General features: G+C 38.9%; 1 protein-coding gene and 1 pseudogene across 2 annotated transcripts in view; both read right to left on the bottom strand.

Moving 5' to 3' along the window:
* Nucleotides 1-541: 541 nt before the first annotated feature.
* Nucleotides 542-24,357, bottom strand: part of CD200R1 (CD200 receptor 1) — a 94,902-nt gene continuing 71,086 nt past the window's right edge. Inside the window, exons 9-12 of one of the 2 annotated variants that reach the window (XM_036242872.1) lie at nucleotides 20,454-20,550; nucleotides 20,089-20,337; nucleotides 11,059-11,164; nucleotides 542-815 (exon numbers count right to left, since the gene is read on the bottom strand). In XM_036242872.1, coding sequence (XP_036098765.1) covers nucleotides 758-815; nucleotides 11,059-11,164; nucleotides 20,089-20,337; nucleotides 20,454-20,550 — 510 coding nt within the window. In that variant the 3' untranslated portion in view covers nucleotides 542-757. Of the gene's footprint in view, nucleotides 816-11,058; nucleotides 11,165-20,088; nucleotides 20,338-20,453; nucleotides 20,772-24,357 lie in introns of both variants that reach the window. The other variant, XM_036242870.1, reaches the window with a different exon arrangement.
* On the bottom strand, nucleotides 15,154-15,778 carry LOC118617173 (annotated as a pseudogene).

The raw sequence follows: 24,357 nt of genomic DNA, 5'->3' as shown, positions 1-24,357 counted from the left end.
GACAAATACCATATGATTTCACTTATATGTGTGGAATCTAAGGAACAGAGTAAATGAACAAACAAAATAGAAAGACTCGTAGATACAGAGAACAGATTGATAGTTGTCAGAGGAGAGGGGAGTCAGGGGTTGGGTAAAAAGGTTGAATAGATTAAGCGAGGGGGGCACAAACAAACCACAACTAACTCACAGACAACAGTATGGTGATTATTAGAGGGATAGGGAGATGAGAGAAGGTAGAAGAGGGTAAAGTGGGAATAAAATGTGATGGAAGGAAACCTGACTTGGGGTGGTGAACACACAGTACAATATACAGAGGATATATCCTAGAATTATACACCTGAAATCTACAGAACTTTGTTAACAAATGTCACCCCAATAAATTCAATAAATATATACATAAATGAAAAGGTAAAGTGGAACTTTCTTAATCTTTTACCCATAAGTAAGAAATACAGTGAGAAATTCAGCACTTCTTAGTCTCCTTAAAAAGTAGTCATCAAGGAAAAGAATACTATTGACTATGAGGAGTTAAGTGAAGATTTGGAGTGATTGCATGAACAGAGATGGCCTCGCCCTCAGGCTTGATGACAGCCCGAAGATGGATGGCTGCACAGCCCTCCGGGGTGTGCGTGTGCACTGCCAGTGCGCCAGCTGGTTTCCTCTGGCCAGAGTCCTTGCCCCAGAACAGCTGCAATCTGCAAGTCTCAAGTCTGTTTTACCATCTTGCAGAGGTAAGAGTTGGATAGTTTATGCACTATGACTTCACAGTCCTCTGGGGATGTGGCCAAGGAAAGCATGTTTTGGATAGAAATCTGAAAAAAAGTAAAAATTAAAAAATGTTAAATACCTGAGCAAGTTTGGCATAAGGATAAAGTTTCACATCCAGCTCCTCCCAAGGCTCTGCCACTTAATCAGCCTCTAGGATGCAGGGGCTGCCACGGGTTACCATGGATAAGAGATTAGGCTTCCTTGGGCTGCATCAGCAAACACCCTCCTTTGATAGGCAGTTGGAAAGTAATGGGATTGGGGTTTTAGTTGTAAGGGAATGGTGGAAAATGTGACAAACAGCTGACCTCTTTAGCCCCCACTGACATGGCTGCCTTCCTCTGCACATTTTATGTTGCTTTGGGGAAAATGACAAAAGACAGATGCTTCTTGCTGGAATGCTAGTTGTTTAATCATTCTTTCTAGTCCCAAGACATTTACTGTAGTTTCTTGGAGCTGACATTTGGGGCCACTCCTTGGTTTTCAACGTCTTGTAAATGATGTTATGTTGTGATTTTCCATTACACAGAATATGGGAAGTCTGTGGGAGAGTTTTTAAAAGGTGTTATGTCGCAAATGGTATCCTCGGGCCAAAAGCCTTAAATTGGGAGTGCATAATTGTAAATAAACTATAAGCTCTTGTAGTCAGACGCAAAATACATAACCTGGTCTGGCTCCCATCTGCCACAGAGTATCACTCAAATCTACAAAAATGCATTCTAAGCATCACCAGCAACATACAAAGTTAGTCCTTCCAGTACCGTGCCCTCTCCATGCAGCACCCACCCAGGGGAGACCTGCTTCCTTTTCGGGTTTCATGGCCCCCATGCAACCCCAGGAAGTGGCATAGTAGGTAAGATGCCCTTAAGAAACATAGCAAAACTCTTGGGCTAACCACAAACCACCCTGCTCAATAGGTGTCTTGCTCTCTGTTTCCATAAAGATAACATAACAGAGAAACTGAAAAGATGTGATGTATTGCCCAGCCGGTATGGCTCAGTGGTTGAGCATCGACCCCTGCACCAAGAGGTCACCAGTTCAATCTAGGGCACATGCCCAAGTTGTGGGCCCAATCCCCAGTGGGGGGCATGCAGGAAGTGGCCAATCAATGTTCTCTCTCATTGATGATTCTATTTTTCTCTCCCTTTTTTTCTCTCTAAAATCAATATAAAAAAATTAAAAAAAAAAAGATGTGATGTACTCAAGCATTTTCATCATGTTAAGAAGCAAGAAAATGTGATTCATCTCATAATCATATAACACTTTGTTGTCCCAGGGGGATCACATTCTCATTAACAGGCAAGTCACAGCAGGAAAGGAATTCATTTTTCTTCCCCCCAGAGTCTTTATTTTTTTTATTTTTAAAATTTATTCAATTACAGATTGCATTCAGTATTATTTTGTAACTTCCAATCTGTACTTTTCAATCCCTTCACCTTTTTTATCCAGCCTCTTAACACTTGGTGGAACTTTACAATTCTTGTCTTAGTCTATCTTAATTACTTTTTTTTTTTTCTAATTTTGAGCCTGTGTATGTTTTTCCTCTCCCTCTTGTGAAATTTGAAAATTCTCTTGCTTACTTCCATGGCCACCCTCTACCTGTGCAAAGACGATCATTTCTTTCCTCTCTGGTGATTATCCTATCTGTGAGGAGCTTTCTTCTCAATGTGTAGGAATTTTAGAGTAGAGAAGACACAACTGGAAATGGGAATCTGTTTGTGATTCCTCTGTGTGGGGTCCCTGTGTTTCAGGTAGAAGAAAAATGTTAAGGAAAAATATATTGTCAAATTTTTCAACATGACCATGTGTGCACAAGGGTCATTGGAAAGCAGATGAAATGAATAAGACTTTGTGTTTCTATAGTACCTTTCCCAAGAACATTTATCAATATGCAAAGAGTATCCTCAAAACCCTCTCTTCAACTGGGGTAAAAGCATGAATTATGCCCACATTTCATGAGGGGAAAGCAGAATAAGGAGATGAGTGTCACCTCTGTCACCTGTAGATGACTACCTTCATGCAGAAGACTCACTGCCTCTCCTGCCTGAACTCCCCTGGCCTTTCTTTCGTTCTCACTGTGTATAAACCGATGTTCTTGGCTCCTTATTCGATCTTAAAATCAGTCAGAAAATTTGGACATTCTGTTCAGAAAACGTTATAAATTCATCAAGATTTGCTGGATCTGCAAAACTCTCCTGGCATTCTTAACAGAATAGCAGTCTTCTGTCCCCAGATGACTTCACAAAATGTAGGACTTGTGTGAGAAGATGATAGCAGCAGTTTCCCCATCACCCTGAAAGAAACACACCCTGTCACAGCTCCCTGCCTTTACCTGTGCCTCTCTTCCTAGCCTGCCTCTCTTCCTTGCCCTTGTCCACAGGCAGCATTCCTGTGCATCTTTGAAAACTCAGTTGGACTGTTATCATCTCCATCATCAAGGCTTTGCAAGCATTCTCCAGTTCTGCTTTCTTAACAGAGCCCCAATTTTGTTCAGGTCTCCACTCTTCTCTCGCTAGCATGTGTGCTGATGAAGGTGTTGACTTTAGCCAAGCTCTATGGAAGGCCTACTCAACATAAGCATAATCTCTGTCCCTTTGCTGGAGACTGGACAAAGAACTGTCCTGTGGTCTTGGCTAACCAGACAAGAGGAAGCATACACGGGGATTCTTGGTCCTCACTAATAAAATGGGGTTTGAAGAAGAGATGTACAGCTCACTTCCTCTGGACATGAGGTATGGCCTTGGGGTGACTGCCATCTTCTCACTTCCTGCCTGAGGGTGAAGCAAACAATGACAATGGCAGACACGAATAAAATCCAGGTCCCTCGAGGCTTTGTAGAGCCATTGAAACAACCAGACTTGAAATGGGCCCTACCTCTGGATGCCTTCTTATGTGAGATAATAAATGTCCTTATTAATTAAGTCAGAGCCTTACTTTCTGTTTCTTGCAGCTGAAAGCTTCCTCATTCACCCAGTGTTTTTCCTGAACTGTAAACCACATATTCAGCCAGAATTGGGTAGTCTTGCCTTGGATTGCTCTAGCACTGTGTATGTACCTCTGCCATCGCATCAGTACTGGGTTTTAACCATCCGCTTATACATCTATCCTCATTATGAAATCATCAACAATCGTATTTTATTTAATATTTGATTAACATTTTATTTGACATTTATTTTTAAGTTTAGTGTTAGGACTGACATATACCAACTAATTAGTAAATATTTGATGAGACAATGAGTGACTTTACTCAGAACATGTCAATGTGGGTGCCATAGGCAGCCTTAGGCATAAGAAGCTTAAATAATCACTTGAGATCCTAACCCTTTAGACCTTATTTCCGGGACTGATTGTGTTTTTTTCCATCATCTGTCCATTCTCCTATCCAACCTTTAGAAGCTCCAGTACCATGCTAACCCCTAGGAATTGAGAGATGCGCTGTCATTTTGCCCACCACCATGTAAATTGGGGGCCTTCTGGACCTTTGATACCACTTCAGTTGCACACTCTGGGTACATGTGGGAAGCTGGTGAACGGAACTACAGCTCTCAGTGTAGGCATATAGACTAGTACTGACAAGAAAATGCTTAGCTTTTTTTCATGGCAGGGTGGCTCGGATGGTTGGCGCTTCAACTCATACACCAAAAAGGTTGTGGGTTCAATTCCCGTCAGGGCACATAGCTAGGTCACAGGTTTGATCCCTGGTCAGGGCACGTACTGGAGGCAAATGATCAATGTTTCTCTCTCACATCAATATTTCTCTCCCTCAAAAAAATAAAAATCAATAAAAACATATCCTCGGGTGAGGATTAAAAAAAGAAGAAACAAAAAAAGAAAGAAAATGTGCTTAGCTTTCTTCCCAGGAAAAAATTACAGAGGGTGCTGCTTCCCATCTGAGCTCTGTGGACCTGACTCTCCCTGGGCCTAATTACACAAATGATCGAGCAGATCTATTGAACCATCTTTCTGGACTGTTGTGGGCGTTTAGAAAAGAGAGTATGCAAATCCTAAAGGAGAGGGAAAAAATTTCTAGGCATTTAGTAATTTCTGAGCATCCCTATTAGACTCCTTGTTTCTTTCTTCTAGTCCAGAAAATTACAAGCTACATGCCACAGGGGAGTTGGCAGGTAAATGTCAGACTCTAGATTTAGCCAAGACCTTCAAAGATTAAGGAAGTCTTCTCCCTGACACCAGGGCATATTATATTTAAATGTTCAGAGCTCAAACAAAAACTTTGTAGGTAGACTGTGAGCTTCTTCCTCTAAACAGCTTTGCAATTCTCAATGGTCTCCAAGAGTTACAACCTTCTAGAGAAATATTTTTTATGTCCAAACAAAATGAATGAAGTTGTGGCTAGTGTAACTTAGAGAAATTTATAATCGCCCTAGCATTTTGAAAAATGGGAAGGAGTTCTTGCCTTCCCTTGCTGACTTCTTATCATCTCTCACCCTAAACTTTGAATCCCAGACCAATTCTTGGTCATCTTGGTTTCTTATCACCAGTTCTGCCAACTGCTGCCCTATTTGTACTGTCTTCCCCAGAATATGTCAGAGTGCCTTCTTCCTTCACTATCCCATCATAGACAATTATGACCAACCAATTCTCTTCTGGTAGCTAACGCCTAATCTATTTCTTTTTTTTTTACCTGATTCCCCAACAACCCCAAAAACTCCCATCTTGGAGCACAGAGGGAACACTTTTTATTTTATACTAATTATTTTAGTTCCCTTTGTTTTGGTATTCTCATGCATTCCACAACTTGGGCCCTACCTTTCCTATATAAACATTCAGTGTATTTCCCTAAACAAATTTTTCTTTTCTGCCTCTTCTCTTGCTTCCAGATGCAGAAAAGACTGAAGTAAGGTTCAAACAAGCAATTTTTAGAATCTCTCTATTGCATTTGTATTCTCAAAGTTTAAATGTGACGTCCTTAGTATAGGGTGACACTCAATAATTTTTAACAATAACAACCAATTTTTTCATGAAGTAGCAATTAATCTAATGAACATTTTATGTGTTGTTTTACTTTTTCATCTTGTGATTCTTATAAAGACTCCCATAAGTCCCCTCTTGAACCCCAAGTCTCACTCCAGACAAAACAAACTGTAAAGTATACTTTGTGAGTACTCTCATCAAGCAAAGCAAGTTCACACTCCAGCTGACTTCTTAGTGACACACGATAGTCACTTAACTGAGAGTCTTAGTTTCCTCTTTTGTAAAATGAGGAAGTTGGCCTAGTTTATCTGTAGAGTCTTTCCAATTTTAGAAGATCATGTATGCCTCTAAGATATGATGGGGGAGGACATGTGGGGTTGAACCCAGGAAGTAGAGAATGTCAGCTAATTATATTGGTAGTTTCAACTATCTGCTGCCATTAATATAACAAGCAACTATTTGCCTTTTAGTGGCTGGTGATCTCAACTCTTCAATTTAAGAAATATGTGAATGCTAACCTTGGTTTAATCACTAAGAGATCCTCACATTTCTCCATTCCCTGAAATGAGACTATTAATATCTACCCCTATCTCATTTGATAAACAAAATGTTTCTACTAAAATTAAGTGACAGGAATAGTACAAATCAAGTTTGGAAACTGAAAAAAATATTTTTTTTTCTCTTCAATTTTAATTTAAAACATTTTCCCTTTCTTATGTTATTTTTTTCAGTGCTACTCAAGAAGACCTAAAAATTTAGTAAATGAAGGGATAGAAAAATTAAAGAAAAAAGTTAAGAATTACTTTCTGAGGTTAATAGATTTTAGCTTGCTTCAAAATGTTAAAAGAATTAAGTTGAAGCACCATCTAGTGGCTCTCAATTGTGTTTTGTTTAAAGTTTTTCCCAATTTTTCTCAGTTCAGGATCACAATGAATTTATTCTGCATATATGCATTCAGAAAAGAAAATATGCATTTTAACTTTGTGCAGGGATAGAAAGATGAGGTAGAGTAGCTTTAGCTTTTCACTCTTCCAATCTAACATCACCCAGAAAATCATGACAGTGAGAATACAACAGAGAAGGAGCATGAATTCAGATCAATCATTTTCAGGAGTGATGGAGTCCTTTCACTGTAAAAAGTAGTAACACAATAAGGTCCATAGATTTCAGTTCCTCTGTTTCTCCCACTCACATCCTCACATCCTCTCTAGAGCCCACAACAGTATCTTTATCTTCCCTATCCTACAATGCAGACGTGTCCTCCATATCTAGGGATTGGCTGATTAATAGATGATCTTTGCACACCCCCAAGATTCTCAAGCCCTTTTCTATCACAAGCCCACAGCATCCCTCGAGTTGACATAACAAGCAATTCTCCTGAAACCGTCACAGAAATGGCTCTCATACTCATGATTACTATTTTCTGCAGTTATGTGTTTCATTATCTCTACAGAAAGAATGAAAATGCGCATGAATAGAGCGTAATCTGCTACTGCAATGTTGACAACAAACCTTGAGATTGGCAAACTAGTTATTTGTATCAATCAAGATTAAGTTCTGCTGTGTGTGGACTAAACCCTAAAATAACAGTGGCATGAACAAAAAAGTTTATTTGCTTTACAATAAACAAGTTTATATGTAGGTGATCTAAGGTTTGTACAGTCAACTCCATGGTCATCTGGGCCCAGGATACTTCCATCTTTCTTTTCCACAATGTTAGTGAGTGGTTTCCATCTTCAACGTCCCCTTTGGCCCAAGTTGGCTGCTGGACCTCCAGTCATCACACCAATATTGAAGTCCAGGAGATAAGGAAGAAAAGCAAAAGAGGACCTTTCCTTTCTCTTTAAAGAGCTTTTTAAAAAATACCAAACAAGATTTATGCTCACATTGCATTTGTGAAAACTTTTTTGGGTAGTTCTGTTTAGCTGAAAGTGAAACTGAGAAATATCTTTTAGCTAAGTATGTCCCCACACGAAATAAAATTGAAGTTATGTTATTAAGCAATGTTTCAGAGATGTAATGTCACAATAATGTGGTGTGTGGTGTAACAACAACCATTAAATCTTTGTGGCAACAATTGCTCAAAATCTGGGCACCCAAAGAAAGTCAGAGCCCACAGCACTCAAATGTCAGATAGGCAGCTCTTCCGCTCTTACTGAACTTCCTCACATGTCCAGGGGTAGCTACTGGATTTTCTAAGCTGGCCTCAACAGTGAGGTGTTGGGGTGGGGGAAGGACCAGGGAACTTAACTCTGCTCTACATGTTCCTCATCCTCCAGAAGACTAGCCCATTCATGTTCTCGTGGAGTAGCATGTAGAAATTTGCAGGATCTCTGAGAGTTTGGATCAAGACTGGTATACTACCCTTTGTACCTTATCTGATTGGCAAAAATACATTGCATGGACTAGAGAAATATGCACTCTTTTCATGGAAAAAACTCTAAGTCATTGATAAGTTACATGGAGAGGGGGAGAAGTGAATACTTGGAGTCATGAATATAACCATCTACCACAAGGAAAAAGGAGAAGATGAGCACTGAACCGGGCAACTAGCAATCCGTGTTACAGCATTTTTGAGTCTGTTACAACATTGTATTACTAGACATTTTTCCATCCTATGCTCTGTTTTAAACATGAGAAAATTATAATAAAAGGAAAAGAGAAAAAATAGCTAGTGCAAGTTATATACAACATTATTTACTAATTTAATTATTTCTTGGCTTGTGTTCAATGACTAATGGAGTGGGTGTTAATCTTAGCATTTGCCTATTCTTTACTATAGGCAAAAGCTGGCTAAATGTACCCAAAACACCTGACCCTATTTTTTTCCAAGACAGCTACACCACATTTTCCAGCTTCCATAGACATTAGTGTGACCATATGACAAGTACCCGCCAATGGAATGTGAGCAGAAGTGATTGCTACTCCATACCTTGTTCATGAAAACAATCTCTCTCTCTCCCTCTCTCCCTCCCTCCCTCTCACTCTCCCTCCCTCCCTCTCTCTCTCTCTCTCTCTCTCTCTCTCTCTCTCTCTCTCACACATCATCATCATCATCATCATCATCATCATCATCATCATCTAAATGGGAAATACTCTGAGTAGGGCAGAGCCACAGGATAAAATGCTAGCTCAGAGAACCACTCCTGCACCCTTGCCGTAGCCTCAGCAACCTGCACTGGGATATGAAATGAGCAAGAATTAACATTTTGTGGTATAAATACACTGAGATTTTGTAGCTGTTTGTTCAATAATTACACTATCCTATTTATATAGTATCCTCCAAATAGTATGCATTTATTTCCTCCCTTAAAGTTTTGCTAAAAATAAAAGTGATATTCTAAATCACCTGCTAATTTACATAAGAAGTTTTTCCTTTAAATAAAAGAACAATTTTACCTAGCTGGTGTAGTTCAGTGGTTGAGCGTCAACCCATGCACCAGGAGGTCGCAGGTTCTATTCCCAGTCAGACCACATGCCCAGGTTGTGGGCCCAATCCCCAGTGGGGGGCATGCAGGAGGCGGCCAATCAGTGCTTTCTCTCATCGATATTTCTATCTCTCTCTCCCTTCCTCTCTCTCTCAAATCAATAAAGAAAAAAATGTTTGCCCTGACCGGTTTGGCTCAGCGGTTAGAGCGTCGGCCTGCGGTCCGGAGAGACCCGGGTTCAGTTCCCGCTAAGGGCACGTACCTTGGTTGCAGTTTGTCCCCGGCCCTGGTTGGGTCGTGTGGGTGGCAGCCACTCGATGTGTTGCTTTCACGTCGATGCTTCTCTCTCTCTCTCTCCCTCTCACTCTATCTGAACAAAATATCGAAAAATGTCCTCAAGTGAGGATAAAAAAAAAAAAAGAAAAAGAAAAAATGTTTTTAAAAAGAAAAATTAAAAAAAATAAAAGAATAATTTTTACTCTAGGATTGCCATATGTGTCAGTGAGGAGAGGGTTTCTGTTTAGAGTAGCCGTAGAAGATGTTAGGCACTCTTCATTAAGCACTATTACTCTTACCACCATTAATCCATTCCAACCTGGAGTGCAGATAAGGGGGAACTGAGAAAGAGACAGACACTGGAGCTCTAAGCAGTAGGGTGATGCTCAGTTCTGACTCCAATGACTCTAAGAGCTCCTTATTTGGGATCAACTTATGATTTCCTCAAAAATACACATACTGCTAGAAATAACTCTGGCCATTTATTCAATGATCAGACTAAATATGCAATACAACCGCCCCACTAATTGCCAGCAAATAAGGGAGGAGGGGGTCAGCTATATGCTGACCTGAAGGCAGTGTCCTCAGTGGCTCCTGCCATTGCAACATTGATTAGCATCGCAAGTGGGCAGAAGAAACAAGAAATTAGAACAGTGATTTTCATCCTTTCTCATCTCATGGAAAACACAAACTAATTACTAAAATTCTGTGGCACATCAAAAAATATATTGTTTGCCAATCTGGAAAAAAAAATAGTATCATTTTGATTCATTCACACAGGACAGCTATTGTGTTGTCAATTTTTAATTTGATAGTCAGAGAAAAGAGGTCAGTGCCCCTGATGAAATAGCCAGGTATTACATGTTTTAAAAATCCATGTGGGTTGAAAATTGCTATGCTAGAATAAAATCACCATCTAAGGAACCCAAGGGGTGCAGAAAAAAACTGCATAGCATTGTTATTTGGCTTTTGCTGAGTCATCCTCTTCCGGATAAGAAGCAGGGTAGCTTCTCATTTTCAAATAAAACTCACTAGAGCAAAGAGGAAAGTAGATGAGTCATCCTAGACATTTATGATGGCAGTCAGCAAGCTTTTGCATATATATAAATATATATCTAAATATAAAGAGTTTGAAACAGGCATTGGAAACTATCACGTTGGTTCTTATAAACACAAAGATATCAAAGAGTAACAGGAGTAGTTGAGCTAGATGTTGAACTTGAAGGCTGATTTCAACCAGCTGCTTTTTTGTAATATCTCATCAAATCTAAATTGACTTCCAGATTTTTTATTTTTGTGCTCTAGGAAAAAAAAGAAAAAAAGAACATAAAATATTCAATTATGCAGGAATAAATACAAACCTTCAGAAGTAGAGGAACTGGGAAGTAAACACTTAAGAAGCCCCCCATGGAATTCTCAAAGGGTGGTCTAGGATAGGTCTCTCCTGGGGAAAAACTACAATAAAGCAGAAGCTCTTGTTCCAGCACTGCCCACCTCTGCCTGGCTCTCAGTTGTTAAAAAAGCTTTTAAGTCAGAAAAGAGGCGAGGGAACAAACAAAATGTGCCAAAAAAAATGTATCAAGCTTTTCCTAGGACATTGTAAACTAAGTTTTACAATGATGTCTTCTTATATTTTTCAGTCTTCAGTTCCTACCTGCTCTGGAAGCAGATGATTCCCACGACGACCAGGATAACCAAGAAAAGTGAAGATTTCACATAGAGTATGATCAGTAAGCGTGACACTGGAAATGTTCTCACACCTTTAAACAGAGGCAACACAGGCAAGGTTAAAGAGCCATTTCAGGAATACTTCTAATAAACAAATTAGAGTCGCTAGTTTTAAAGAGCCCTTTAAAAATATTCCTTAAAGTTCAGATTGTCATAATCAAAACACCTTCTAGATTAGAATTTGAATGTTGTTGATGCATCACTCTTTCACGACAGAGTTTGGGAATTATGTCTGTGTTTTACACACAGTTGAATTTTTAATAATTATTTTCTGATTGAACAAGTACACAGTAAGCATTTCTAATACTTCCCAATTTTATAATTAAAAAAGGAAATGTATTTCCTAATTTCTTATTTAATATTAATCCTTTGGGGTATTATTAATATTTTGGGCACTATCTAATGATACTTTCCACACAGTGAGGTGATTTTGTCACTGAGTTGCTGTAACCTCCTTTGCTAGGGCATTTTTTTTTGTCTTTCTTTCATATATTCATCTGTGACATGCTCCCAGGAATTGTTAAAAAGATAAAATGGGACTAATTAGGACAATTATTCTGAAGTCTTTTCCCCTATGAAAATGACAGCCAAAAGAGAATATGAACTCTTAAGTACAAGTCTGATTCTTGGCTCCAAGCAGTCAGGTCATCCATTAAATACCCCACTCAAATATTAAACTAAAAGAATGTCAGACAATCTCCAAGGCACTGTAAGGGAAAAAGATGACATATCACAGCCCTCAAAAGCACACAATTCAATTGGAGAAGGCAGGTACATGCAAATGAAAAGATAACTTATAAGAGAACAAATAGTGCTATGTGAGTATTACAAATTATAAATCATCCGGCAGGAGTGGGGAATGTCTGGCCTGCAGACCATATAAGGCCCTCGAAATCAATACCAGCTAACGTCACACCCTCATCAAATGAGTCTGACCAAATATAGCAGGCTAATTTTTAAGTTGACAATTTTGTATGGCCCATGAATGATGTTATAAATATCCAAATGGTCCTTGGCAGAAAAAAGGGTCCCCACCCCTGAAAGGAAAAAGAAAGCTTAATCAACTCTAATAGGGAGGTCAGGGTAAAGTAGGATTTCAACTGGGCCTTATTGATAACAGGATTAATTGGGTTAAGAGAAGAAAGAAATCTTCAAGAAAAAGAAACAATTTAATCAAAGATTTGAAGACAAGCGAACGACTCATATTTGGAGCATAGAGTGAGATACATAGAAATAAAATCTGTGATGTTCTGAACCTAATCCTGCAGTCATTTGTATGTCAGGCACTGGGCCAGAACCCGAGGATATAGAAATGAAAGATGTAGTTCCTACTCTCAATTAGCTTAGACATTACAGGGAGTCAGAGAAGTGGGATGTCCATTACAGGATCATAGAAGTACTCACGCAGAGGCAGGCAAGAGGTATTTGGTGAGTACAGAGTAGAACAGCTAACCAAACTGCAGGATGAGAGAAAATTATCCCAGAACTACATCAAACTGCGTCTTAAAACCTCAATAGGAATTGATCAGATGGAATGGAAGAAGAGAGGGGGAAAAGAAGTGCATTATGGGGAGGTAGAAATTGCGTGTAAAAGAGAATAGAAGACTTAAAGAGCATAACAATTTTGAGGAACTCAATGAGGCCCATATGCAGGGGTGAAGGCTGGACAAGAGTAAGATATGAAGCTAAGGAAACCAGCAGGTAGAGGTTGGCACCTATGAGTTTAGCTTCCCATGAGCCAAAGAGAAGGCACTGGGGGAATTTAAGTAGGAGAGTGGCATGTTTTTCATTTTAGAAAGGTTGCTCTGATAACAATATAGGGGATAAATTGGAGGGGGGTTAAATGAGTAACCAGAAGTCTTGTCACAAGGACTTGCAATAATATAGATAAGAGATTATTATGTTCTCAACTAAAGCAGTGAGGAAAAAGAGAAAGGTCCAGATTTAAGAAAGATTTTTAAGGTAACAAAACATAGTGACAGGTTTTGAATATGGGAAATAAAGAGTGATTTGCAGGATAGCTTTAATTTATGAAGATATAAAATATAGGTTTGGAGTTTATGAAGGGCTAGAGGAAAGGAATTCTACTTAAGGAAAGTGCAAGTTGAAGTGCCCTTGATGCATCCAATTGAAGCTGTCCAACTGAAAAGGTTTGGTTTTTTTTTTTTTTTTTTTTTATGATGGTATAGCCAAAGAAGGAAACCTGGGCTAAAAACACACATGTGAGAGTCAAGAATTAGGCAATTGTTGATTAGCTATGCATATAGATGAGATTGCTCAAGGAACAGGGCAAATGATGGAACCCACAGAAAGGTCTTCCTTTGTGGGGGTAGAGAGAAAAGAATCTATTGAAGAAAACTAAGAAGTTGACTTAAAGTTAGAAAAAGAACTTACTGACTGATGAGAAGGGCAGAGACCATATGAAATATCATAAAGAAGCTAACTACTAACAAAGAATTAAATTTTATATAATATTTAGCATCTGGGAGATCTTTAGTGCTTTTTATCAGAGCATTTTCTGAACAGAAAATGCAAGTAAGTTTAGGAGTAGATGTGAGGTAACATAGAAGAGAAATGAGTATAGACTCTTAAAAATCTTGGATATGAGTAGAAAGCAAGAGCTAACAGTCTGTGGAATTCATAGCATCTAGTTTTTAACTTGGGAGAAAACCAAGCATGTTTAATCAGCTTAGAAAAAGGATCTGTGTAACAGAAAAGACTGAACAAAAGAGAGCAAGGATAATTAGTGAATCAAAGCCTCTGAGGAATTATTCCAAAAGACTTAGAGTGTATGTTGAATGTTTGGTCTACAGGAGAGAAAGTCAGATGAGACTGGAGATAAATGTATAGGACTAGATATAAGAAATATACAATAAGAACCTAACGTTCACGGGAGATTGATCATGGAAAATAAAGAATAGATGTGAAAATACTGATACACACTATAACATGGATGATTTTTGAAAACATTATGCTAAATAAAAGAAGCCAGTCACAAAAGGCCACGTATTATATGATTCCACTTATACAAAATAGAGAAATCTATAGAAATAGAGAGTAGATTAGTTGTTGCCTGAAGCTGGAGGAGATGATGAGATTGGGTAGTGATAATTAAAGAGTACAAGGTTCCTTTTTGGTGTGATGAATATGCTCTAAAATTGATGGGGTGATAGTTGCACAACTCAGTGAATACACCAAAAGCCAATGAATTGTACATTTGAAATGGATGAATTGTATGTAAATTAGATCTCAATAAAGCCGTTCAGAAAAAAGCAAATAAATGTAAGAGATGTAATGGGGAATAATAGGATATGATTATTTTTTTGAACTTTACTCTTAAACTTTATAAAAAGGCCAAACATCATGACTTGACCCAGATGTTTACTTGAATTATAAAAGTAACATGATTCGCCCTGGCTGGTTTGGCTCAGCGGTTAGAGCGTCGGCCTGCGGTCCGGAGACCCGGGTTCGGTTCCCGCTAAGGGCACGTACTTCAGTTGCAGTTTGTCCCCGGCCCTGGTTGGTCGTGTGGGTGGCAGCCACTCGATGTGTCCCTTCACATCGATGTTTCTCTCTCTCTCTCTCTCTCTTCCTCTCTCTCCCTCCCACTCTATCTGTACAAAAAATGGAAAAATATCCTCGGGTGAGGATAAAAAAATAAATAAATAAAAATAAAAGTAACATGATTCAATATGAAAATAAGAAACTATTTGCAAATCTCTGACAGCGATAAATTGCAACATACAATGCACACAGGAGTCAGTCGCACAGAGCAACAAACTGTCATACAGAACAAAAATATTTTAATACCATTAAAATCCAAATTTTTCTTTTAAATTATTCATGAAAGAGATTCTCAAGTCAGAATTAACACCTCAAATAGTCCAGCATCAGGAAGCTACATTATAGCTATTTAATGTACAAAGAAACATCCTTTCAACCGTCATTTCTTTGTGTCTCTGCTTCAGAATCATATAGAGTTTCTTGCTTCTCTATATTCCCTACTCATCGTTTCTTCAGATCATGAAAACTGAATTAGCTGAACACCAGAAATCTGTTGATATGATTTGTATAACCCATAACATTTTGTTGTTGACCATCTGCAGCTATGAAGTGAGCTGGTAACTAGTTAGTAAATGCCTCCTCTGTTGGCTCTTCACTTACTCCATCTGTAGCTGTGACTGTTCTACCAATTTCTTTCTCTCCTTTTCATTTCCTCTGTAAATTTCTAAAGGTATAATTTTAGAGGTTCTGTATAACTGTCAAAACCTAAGGTAGACATGGCAAAGAGAATATCTTTTACACTGATTGTCTTCCATTTCTCTTGGGGGCATCCTTTACTTGCTTCAGATGTTATAAAGCTGATAAACTCAGGTGTCCATTCATGAACACATTCTTTGGCATCTTTCGCAATCTTGCGTGTTTAAGGTATAGCATTTTTCATTATCCTTGCCACATTTGCAAGATATATATCTTGCTCTCAGAAACTTTCTTTTGAACAGTTTGTGTCTTCGTGATCATTCATGCTGCATGCTGTCTTCAGTATCATCATGAGGCTGTATGGCATAATGACTTTCTGCAATACAGTCTGCAGAAATTCCTAATTGAGATGCATCTGTTGCAGAACTGTCACCATCCATTGTCATGAAATACTGTCAGAACCGTGTTGTCAGCACTCAAGAACACCCACCTAATCACAGATATATGAAGGATCATACTACAATACTATCAAAGACTATATGCCACAAAATTCAATAACCTAGAAGGAATGAATAAGTACTTAGAAATATATAACCTTCCTAGACAGAATAATAAATAATTTGAAAATCTGACTAGACCAATAGACATTGAAGAAATTAAAACAACCATCAAAAAACTACCAAAAGCCAAGACCAGATGGTTTCACTAGTGAATTCTATCAAACATTCAAGGAAGATTTGATACCTATCCTTCTCAAACTCTTCCAAAAAATTGAAGAAGAAGCAATACCTCCCAACACATTTTATGAGGGCAATATAACCCTGATAACAAAACCTGGCAAAGATAACACAAAAAAAGAAAACCATCAACCAATATTTCTGATGAATACAGATGCAAAAACCCTAAACAAAATATTTGTAAATCTAATACAACAATATATATATTTTTAAATAATACATCAGGATCAAGTGGGGTTCATTCCAGTGGCACAAGGGTGGTTCAATATATGCAAATCAAGCAATGTAATACACCATATTAAAAAAACACAAAGGATAAAAATCATATGAACTTATCAATAGATACAGAAAAAAAACATTTGATAAGATACAACATCCATTTATGATTAAAACACTCGGTAAAATGGGTATAGAAGGAAAGTATCTCAACATAATAAAGGCCATATATGACAAACCCTCAGCCAATATCATACTCAGTGGTGAAAAACTGAAAGCTTTTCCTCTAAAATCAGGAACAAGACAAGGCTGCCCAATCTCACTACTCTTTTTTTTTTTTTAATCCCCACCTAAAGATATGTTTTGTTGTTGTTGTTGTTGTTTTTCTTTTTAGGGAAAGGGAGAGAGAGAGAGAGAGAGAGAGAGAGAGAGAGAGAGAGAGAGAGAGAGAGAGAGAAACATTCATCAGTTGCCTCCCATGTGTGTCCTGACCAGGTATTGAACCTGCAATCTTTTGGTGTATGGGATGATGCTCCAACCCACAGAGCCACCAGGCCAGAGCCTCACCACTCTACTTCAACATAGTTCTGGAAGTCCTATCCAAAGCAATCAGGCAAAAGAAATAAACAAACAGCATCCAAATTGGGAATGAAGAAATAAAAGTGTCACTTTTTGCAGATGACATGATTCTATATATAAAAAACCCCAAAGATTGTACCAAAAAACTATTAAGTTTGTAGGATACAAAATCAATGTACAAAAATCTATTTTCCCTTAGACTACCAATGAAAATGCAGGAAAAGCAGTGGAAAAAAAACAATTTATTTTGCATTTGTAATAAAAAATAATAAAATACCTAGGAATAAACTTAACAAAGAATGTGAAGGACCTATATACTGAAAACTATAAAGCATTATTTTAAAAGATTGACAATAACAAAATAAAATGGAAAGATATACCATGTTCATGAGTTAGAAGAATCAATATAGTTAAAATGGCCATGTTATGTAAAACAATATACAGATTTAATGCAATCCCTATCAAAATCCCAATGTCATTTTTTAAAGAAATAGAACCAAAAAAAGTCAGATTTGTAGGAAAAAAAAACACAATAAAGACCATGAATAGCCAAAGCAATCCCAAGAAAAAAAGAACAAAGCCAGAGGTATCACACTACCTGACTTCAAATTATTCTACAGAGCTTTGATAATCAAAGCAGCATGGTATGGACAGAAAAACAGACACACAGACCAATAGAACAGAATTGAGAGCCCAAAAATAAAACTGCATGTATATGGGCAAATAAATTTTTTACAAAGGAGCCAGAAGTACACAATGGAGAAAAGAAAGCCTCTTCTATAAATGGTGCTGGGAAATTAGAAAGCCACATGCAAAAGAATGAAACTAGATTACAGTTTGCCCACATGTAATTATTATTAACTAAAAATATTAACTCAAAATGGATCAAAGACCTAAATATAAGATCTGTTACAATAAATTACATAGAAGAAAACATAGGTACTAAACTTATGGACCTTGGTCTTAGAGAACATTTTATGAATTTGACTCCCAAGGCAAAGGAAGTAAAGGCAAAAATAAATAAATGGGACTATATCAAACTCAAAAGTTTCTGCACAGCTAAAGAAACTGACAACAAAACAAAAAGGCAACCAACCAAATGGGAGATAATATTTGCAAAGAACAGCTCCAACAGGAGTTAATATCCAAAATACATAAAAAGTTCATACCACTCAGCACCAAACAAACAATCCAATTAAAAACTGGAAGAGAAGTCGTGAACAGACACCTCTTCCAGAAGACATATAAATGGCTATCAGATATATGAAAAGATATTCAATCTCACTAGCTATTAGGGAAATACAAATCAAAACGACAATGAGATACCACCTCACACCTGTTACAGTGGCTATTATCAACAAGACAGGTAGTAACAAGTGCTGGAGAGATTGTAGAGAAAAAGGAACCCTCAGTCACTGCTAGTGGAAATGTAAACTGGTACAGCCACTGTGCAAAACAGCAGGGAGGTTTTTCAAAAAATTAAGAATAGAGTTATCATATGACCCAGCAATCCTTCCTCTGAGTATCTACCCAAAAAACTCAAAAACATTTATTTGCAAAGATATATGCACTTCTGTGTTCATTGCAGTGTTATTCACAGTGACCAAGACATGGAGACAAACAACATATCCTTTGATAGGGGATTGGATAAGGAAGATGGGGGACATATATATTATGGAATACTACTCAGCCATAAGAAAAAATGAAATACTGCCATTTGCAACATAGATGGATCTTGAGAACACTATGCTAAGCAAAAGAAGTGAGTGAAAAAAGCTAAGAACCATATGATTTCACTCATATGTGGGATATAAAACTGAAACTCATAAACAGACAACAGTATGGCAGTTACCAAAAATAAGGGGAAGTAGTAAAGGGTAAATGGGGACAAGTATATGGTGACAGAAGATGATTTGACTTTGGGTCAAAATACAGATTATATATCATAGAAATGTACACTTGAAATTTATATGATCTTATTCATCAATGTCACCCTAATAAATTTAATTTCAAAAAGAAAGAAAGAAAAGAAAAAAATAATTTTTAGAAAAGAACACCCGGTCCGGCCGGTGTGGTTCAGTGATTGAGCGTCGACCCATGCACTAAGAGGTCACCAATTCGATTCCTGGTCAGGACACATGCCCAGGTTGTAGGCCTGATTCCTAGTGGGGAGCATGCAGGAGGCAACCAATCGATGTTCTCTCTCATCGATGTTTCTATCTCTCTCTCTCTAAAAATCAATAAAGAAAAAAATTTTTAAAAAGAGCACCTGTCTAAATCGGTCTCATATTTTTGCCCAATTTTAACTTCTAATGCAGCCCTGATTAGCTCCTGTCTTCGATCAGAATGGCTGTTCCCAGAACAAAGTTCTGCTTCCAGCTATAATGATTTTTTAATGATAATTTTAATAGCAAGTATAATAACTAATGCATATTAGTATAAATATTAGAGCAAACATTTATTAACATTAACAACTAATATTTGTTAATATAATAATAGTATCCAATATTTATTGAGTATCAACTATATGTTGGACATTATATTAAACACATGTATGTGTTTAATATAATGTTATATTATTATATTTAATTCACACAGAACTCTATGAGGCAGTATCATCATCCTCCTTTAAGAGATGAAGAGATTATAAGACAGAAAAGTAAATGTTGTTCAAGGTCACACGGCTGATAAATGAAAAGCCATGTCATGCCAAAGAATTTGTACCTAACTACCAGATTACATGCCATGAAACAATATGAAGACATGAACCTTGTTTTTCTCATTTTTATATTATCAGTTTTTAACACATAAATAACTTTCAACATATAATTGGTGACTGAATCAATGAACTGGTTTGAGATGACAAAAGAGGAAGAAGAAAAACATGTCTCTTACTTGAGGTAACAAAGTGGTCACCACTACAAGAAATGATCTAAGCGTAAAAGCCTATAGATCACTAAGTTATCAAACAATATTTTTACAGCTACCACAGTAAAAGATATTTAGAGAATGTACTGGTGAAAGATTATAAAATTAATTCCTTCTATTTGATAAAAGCCAAACAATTTTTCTAGCATACTAGTGCATTTCCTAGTTAAGTTTTAGAAAATATCTACAAATTAGAAGTTCAAGCTTTCCTGACCTGGGATTGGTTAATTCATAATCTTCTATGAAAGAAAAGGTTGAGTATCAAGTTTACTACTGGAAAAGAAACAGGTGCTCACCTTGATTCAGGTCTATGGACTGACTCCAGTTGCCAGTCTCATGGGAGATAGAGCAGGACACAACAGACACATTGCTCTCTGCCCAGTGGCATGTACTCTGGACAGTCACTGTGCCGTTGTCCCAGGAGTTGTGCTCAGGGACACAGTCTCCCTCTGGGGTCCAGGAGATCCGGGCAGCTGGCCTCCCTGCAATTGCTTTACACACCGCAGTCCTAGTCTTGTTTTCAAACAGGGTCATCTCAGGGACCACTGCAGAGATGTAGAGGAAATGCTTTAGTCATACACATTAGACATGGAGTTTAAAGAGACGTTCCTGATAGTCTCAAACTGATTATCTGGAAACCACAGTGTATAATGGTCCTTACCTAACACTTGGAGGTGATATCCATAATGGAAATTGCCATCAGGTGTTACCACTTGACACTCATAATACCCATCATGAGTGATGACCACCGGATCAATCTGAAGGACAGAATTCTGGTCAGGTCCGTAGGGCCAGGTCATTCTCTCATCAGTACAGTTTGTTTTTGTGGTCATGTGTGTAGCTCTCTTGTGGGCTCTGATGCAGTGAGGCTTGTTTCTGAGGATTATTTTCCATAATGTTACAATCACATCTGTCAACGGGACAGTAGGGCAATATAACACAGCCTTTGTATCCACCAATACAGGTAGGGATGAATAAACTAGACACACACATACACAAAGAATAATAAATGAAAAGCTTGATAAGAACTTCATGTGTTACATTTTCCACAACATATTACATAAAGTTGTACTAGAACATTACTTATGTGGTCTAAAAATATTAGACATATTAAAAAAGTAAACATTCACAAAATATATATAACATATTACTCCAAGCTTAATCCAAAGATTAATTCATTTTCTCCTACATTATATGTTATTAGATAAACAGTATGTACTACATGTGTGAGAAATTTTTTAAATATTTTGAAATTAATTCAGGATTTTCAATATATACAAAAAAAGAAAACATAATTTTCCACTAAAAGATAAGACAATGAATCTCTTGGTCAGAGACTATTATATTTATTTTATGATGCATGCTCCTCTGGATAGAAAATGGAATAATTATGAATGTGGCTGTGTCCTTCTAAGTTTTAATGAGAGAGAATGAATCAGTAATAGCAAATTTAAAATCACTAAGGCTGGCACTTCAGACAAAAATAAATAAGGAAAGTAAATGGTATTAAAAGTAACTAAGATAGCTTCAGGTTTAGCAAACAGAAAAATTTTTAAATGTTTTAAAAATTTATTTGGAGAGATTCCAAAATGGTGGCAGAGTGAATGGAAGCTACACAGACCATCTCCCAGGATCAAACTGGAATCACAACTAAAATAAAGACAAATCGTCAGAAAAGAAAAAAACAACAACAGAAAAGCAGCTTGCAAGGACCATCTAACCAGGGACAATGAATCAATCCTGGTAGGAATGCAGAGGCGTGAGCCCATGGACAGCAGCAGTATTCCCTGTGAGTAGTGCCCTTGGGGTTAAACTCCCAAGCCTGCTTCACAGCTGGGAAAGAGTGCTTAAATAGCCACAGCCACTCACCTTGGACTCTGGCAGAGGGAGGGCAGACTGGATTGGAACTGTGTGGGGACACTCGAGATATGGAGGACACTCAGAACTTTTGCTGAGTTGCGACCATGCAGGATGGTGGTCATCTTACTCCTTCCCAGGGCTCTGGGAAGAGGCTATGGCCCCTCACTCGGAGATTCAACCCCACTCAGGTGGGCATTGAAATGAAAATGGAGGCTCATTAAATACCAGCATCTGCCCCACCCTTGGCAAATCCCCTTATGTCGAACACCTGAGGCAGTTTTTCATTCAACAGAAAACCCAAGGCTTGCCCTGGCCAATTTGGCTCAGCAGTTAGAGCGTCGGCCTGCAGTCCGGAGAGACCCAGGTTCGGTTCCCGCTAAGGGCACGTACTTCAGTTGCAGTTTGTCCCCGGCCCTGGTTGGTCGCGCGGGTGGCAGCCACTCGATGTGTCCCTATCACGTTGATGTTTCTCTCTCTTTCTCCCTTCCTCTCTCTCCCTCCCACTCTATCTGTACAAAAAAATGGAAAAATATCCTCGGGTGAGGATTAAAAAAAAAAAAGAAAACCCAAGGCTCTTCAAGTAACCATGACTAATAGCCTCCAGGCAAAAAGCTAGAGGATAACTGAACCAGTCCTGGGCTTGCAACTCTGCCCAGGAAAGTAAGACTTGAGAGTGGTGTTCAACGTGGGCTGATCCAGATTCATCCAAACCCAGTAGAGGAAGCCACTAACAGCAGAACACCAACACCCACAGGGAAAATTTGTCAGGATCCAAAGCCCACTGAGATAGCCAAAATGGTAAAACAAAGAAACAAATCCCAAATGAAAGAACAAGAGACCTCTAATGAAGAGATAAATGAAATGCAGTTAAGCAAGTTAATAGAGCTAGAATTCAGAGCCATGATCTTAAGGGAGCTCAGCAGCATGAGTAAGGACATAGAAATGTTGAAAATCAACCAATTGGAAATTTAAAACCATCAAGAAGATATCAAGAATGACATATCAGAGGAAAAAAATGGCGGAGTGAATAGAAGCTACACAGACCATCTCCCAGGACCAAAGTGGAATTACAACGAAAATAAAGACAAATCTTCAGGAAGGGGCAACCGAAAGGCAGCTTGAAGGACCACATAACCAGGGACACTGACTCAATCCTGGTAGGCTTGCAAGGACACGAGAGGGGGCCGGGAGCCCATGGTCTGCAGCGGCCTGGGCTGGGACCAGCAAACTTGGCTGGGACCAGGGGACTCGGCTGGGTCCTGTGGCCTTGGCTGGGACCAGTGGCCGCCTCAGCTGGGTCCTGCGACCTCGGCTAGAAGCTGCTGTCGCCTTGGCTGGGTCCGGTGACCTCGGCTGGGGCCAGCATCCTCGGCTGGAAGCTGTGCCCTCAGCTGGATCCTGTGGCCTCGGCTGAGACCAGTGGCTGCCTCCGCTGGGTCCTGCAACCTTGGATGGAAGCTGCTGCCACCTCAGCTGGGTCCGGCGGCCTCGGCTGAAAGCTGTGGCCGCCTCGGCTAGGTACTATGCCCTCAGCTGGTGCCACAGCCTCGGCTGCCCTTAGCTGGGAACAGCGCCCTTAGGTTAAAGTTCCAGGCGGCTCCATGATGCAGAGCCCGGACAGAGGCAAAATTGGCAGCAGCCACTCACCTTGCACTCCAGCAGAGGGAAGGCAGACTGGACTAGAATTGTGTGGGGACACTCAGGATTTGGAGGGTGCTCAGAGCTTTTGCTGAGTGCAACCACACAGGACGGTGGTCATCTTACTCCTTCCCAGGGCCCTGGGGAAAGGCGGCGGCCCCACCCTCAGAGATTCAACCCCACCTGGTGGCCATTGAAATGCTGATTGAGGCCCATTAACAACCAGCATCTGCCCCACCCTCTGGAAATCCTCTTACACTGAGCACCTGAGGGAGTTTTTCAGTCAACTCAGAAACCAAGGTCCTTCAGGTGACCTCTACTAATAGCCTCCAGGCAAAAAAGTTAAGGATAAATACCATTCCCTGGACTAGCAACTCTAACCAGGAACGTTAAGAATTGACAGTGGTGTTTAAAGCGGGTCCTCCCTGCCTCATTCAAACCCAGGAGAGGGAGCCACAAACAGCAGAACACCAATACCCACAGGGAAAATTTGGCAGAATCCAAAGACCACTGTGATAGCCAAAATGGTGAAAACAGAAACAAAAGCCAAATGAAAGAACAAGAGACCTCTACAGAAGATGAGATAAATGAGGTGCAGTTAATCAAGTTAACAGAACTAGTATTCAGAACCATGATCATGAGGAAGCTCAACAGCATGTGTAAGGACATAGAGATGCTGAAAAAAGCCAATTAGAAATTAAAAACCACCAAGAAGAGATAAAAAATGACATATCAGAAAGGAAAAACACATAGGAAGGTCTAAAAAGCAGAGTAGAGGAAGATGAGGACTGGGTCAGTGAATTAGAAGACAGGGTAGAAAAAAATCAACCAATCAGAATACCAAAAGGAAAAAAACGATTAAAAAAGAGGAAGACAGCTTAAGAGAACGGAGGGACAACTGGAAACGGAATAACAGTCGCATCATAGGAGTCCCCAAAGAAGAAGAAAATGAGCAAGGGATAGAGAATATATTCAAAGAAATAGTGACAGAAAACTTTCCTAATTTGGTGAAGGAAGAAGGCATTCAAGTTCAAGAAGCACAGAGAGCCCCAAGGAAGAAGAACCCA

Source organism: Molossus molossus, unplaced genomic scaffold (genome assembly GCF_014108415.1).
Source record: "Molossus molossus isolate mMolMol1 unplaced genomic scaffold, mMolMol1.p scaffold_m16_p_5, whole genome shotgun sequence".
NCBI classification, from domain to species: domain Eukaryota; kingdom Metazoa; phylum Chordata; class Mammalia; order Chiroptera; family Molossidae; genus Molossus; species Molossus molossus.
This window is presented reverse-complemented; position numbering and strand designations above follow the sequence as displayed.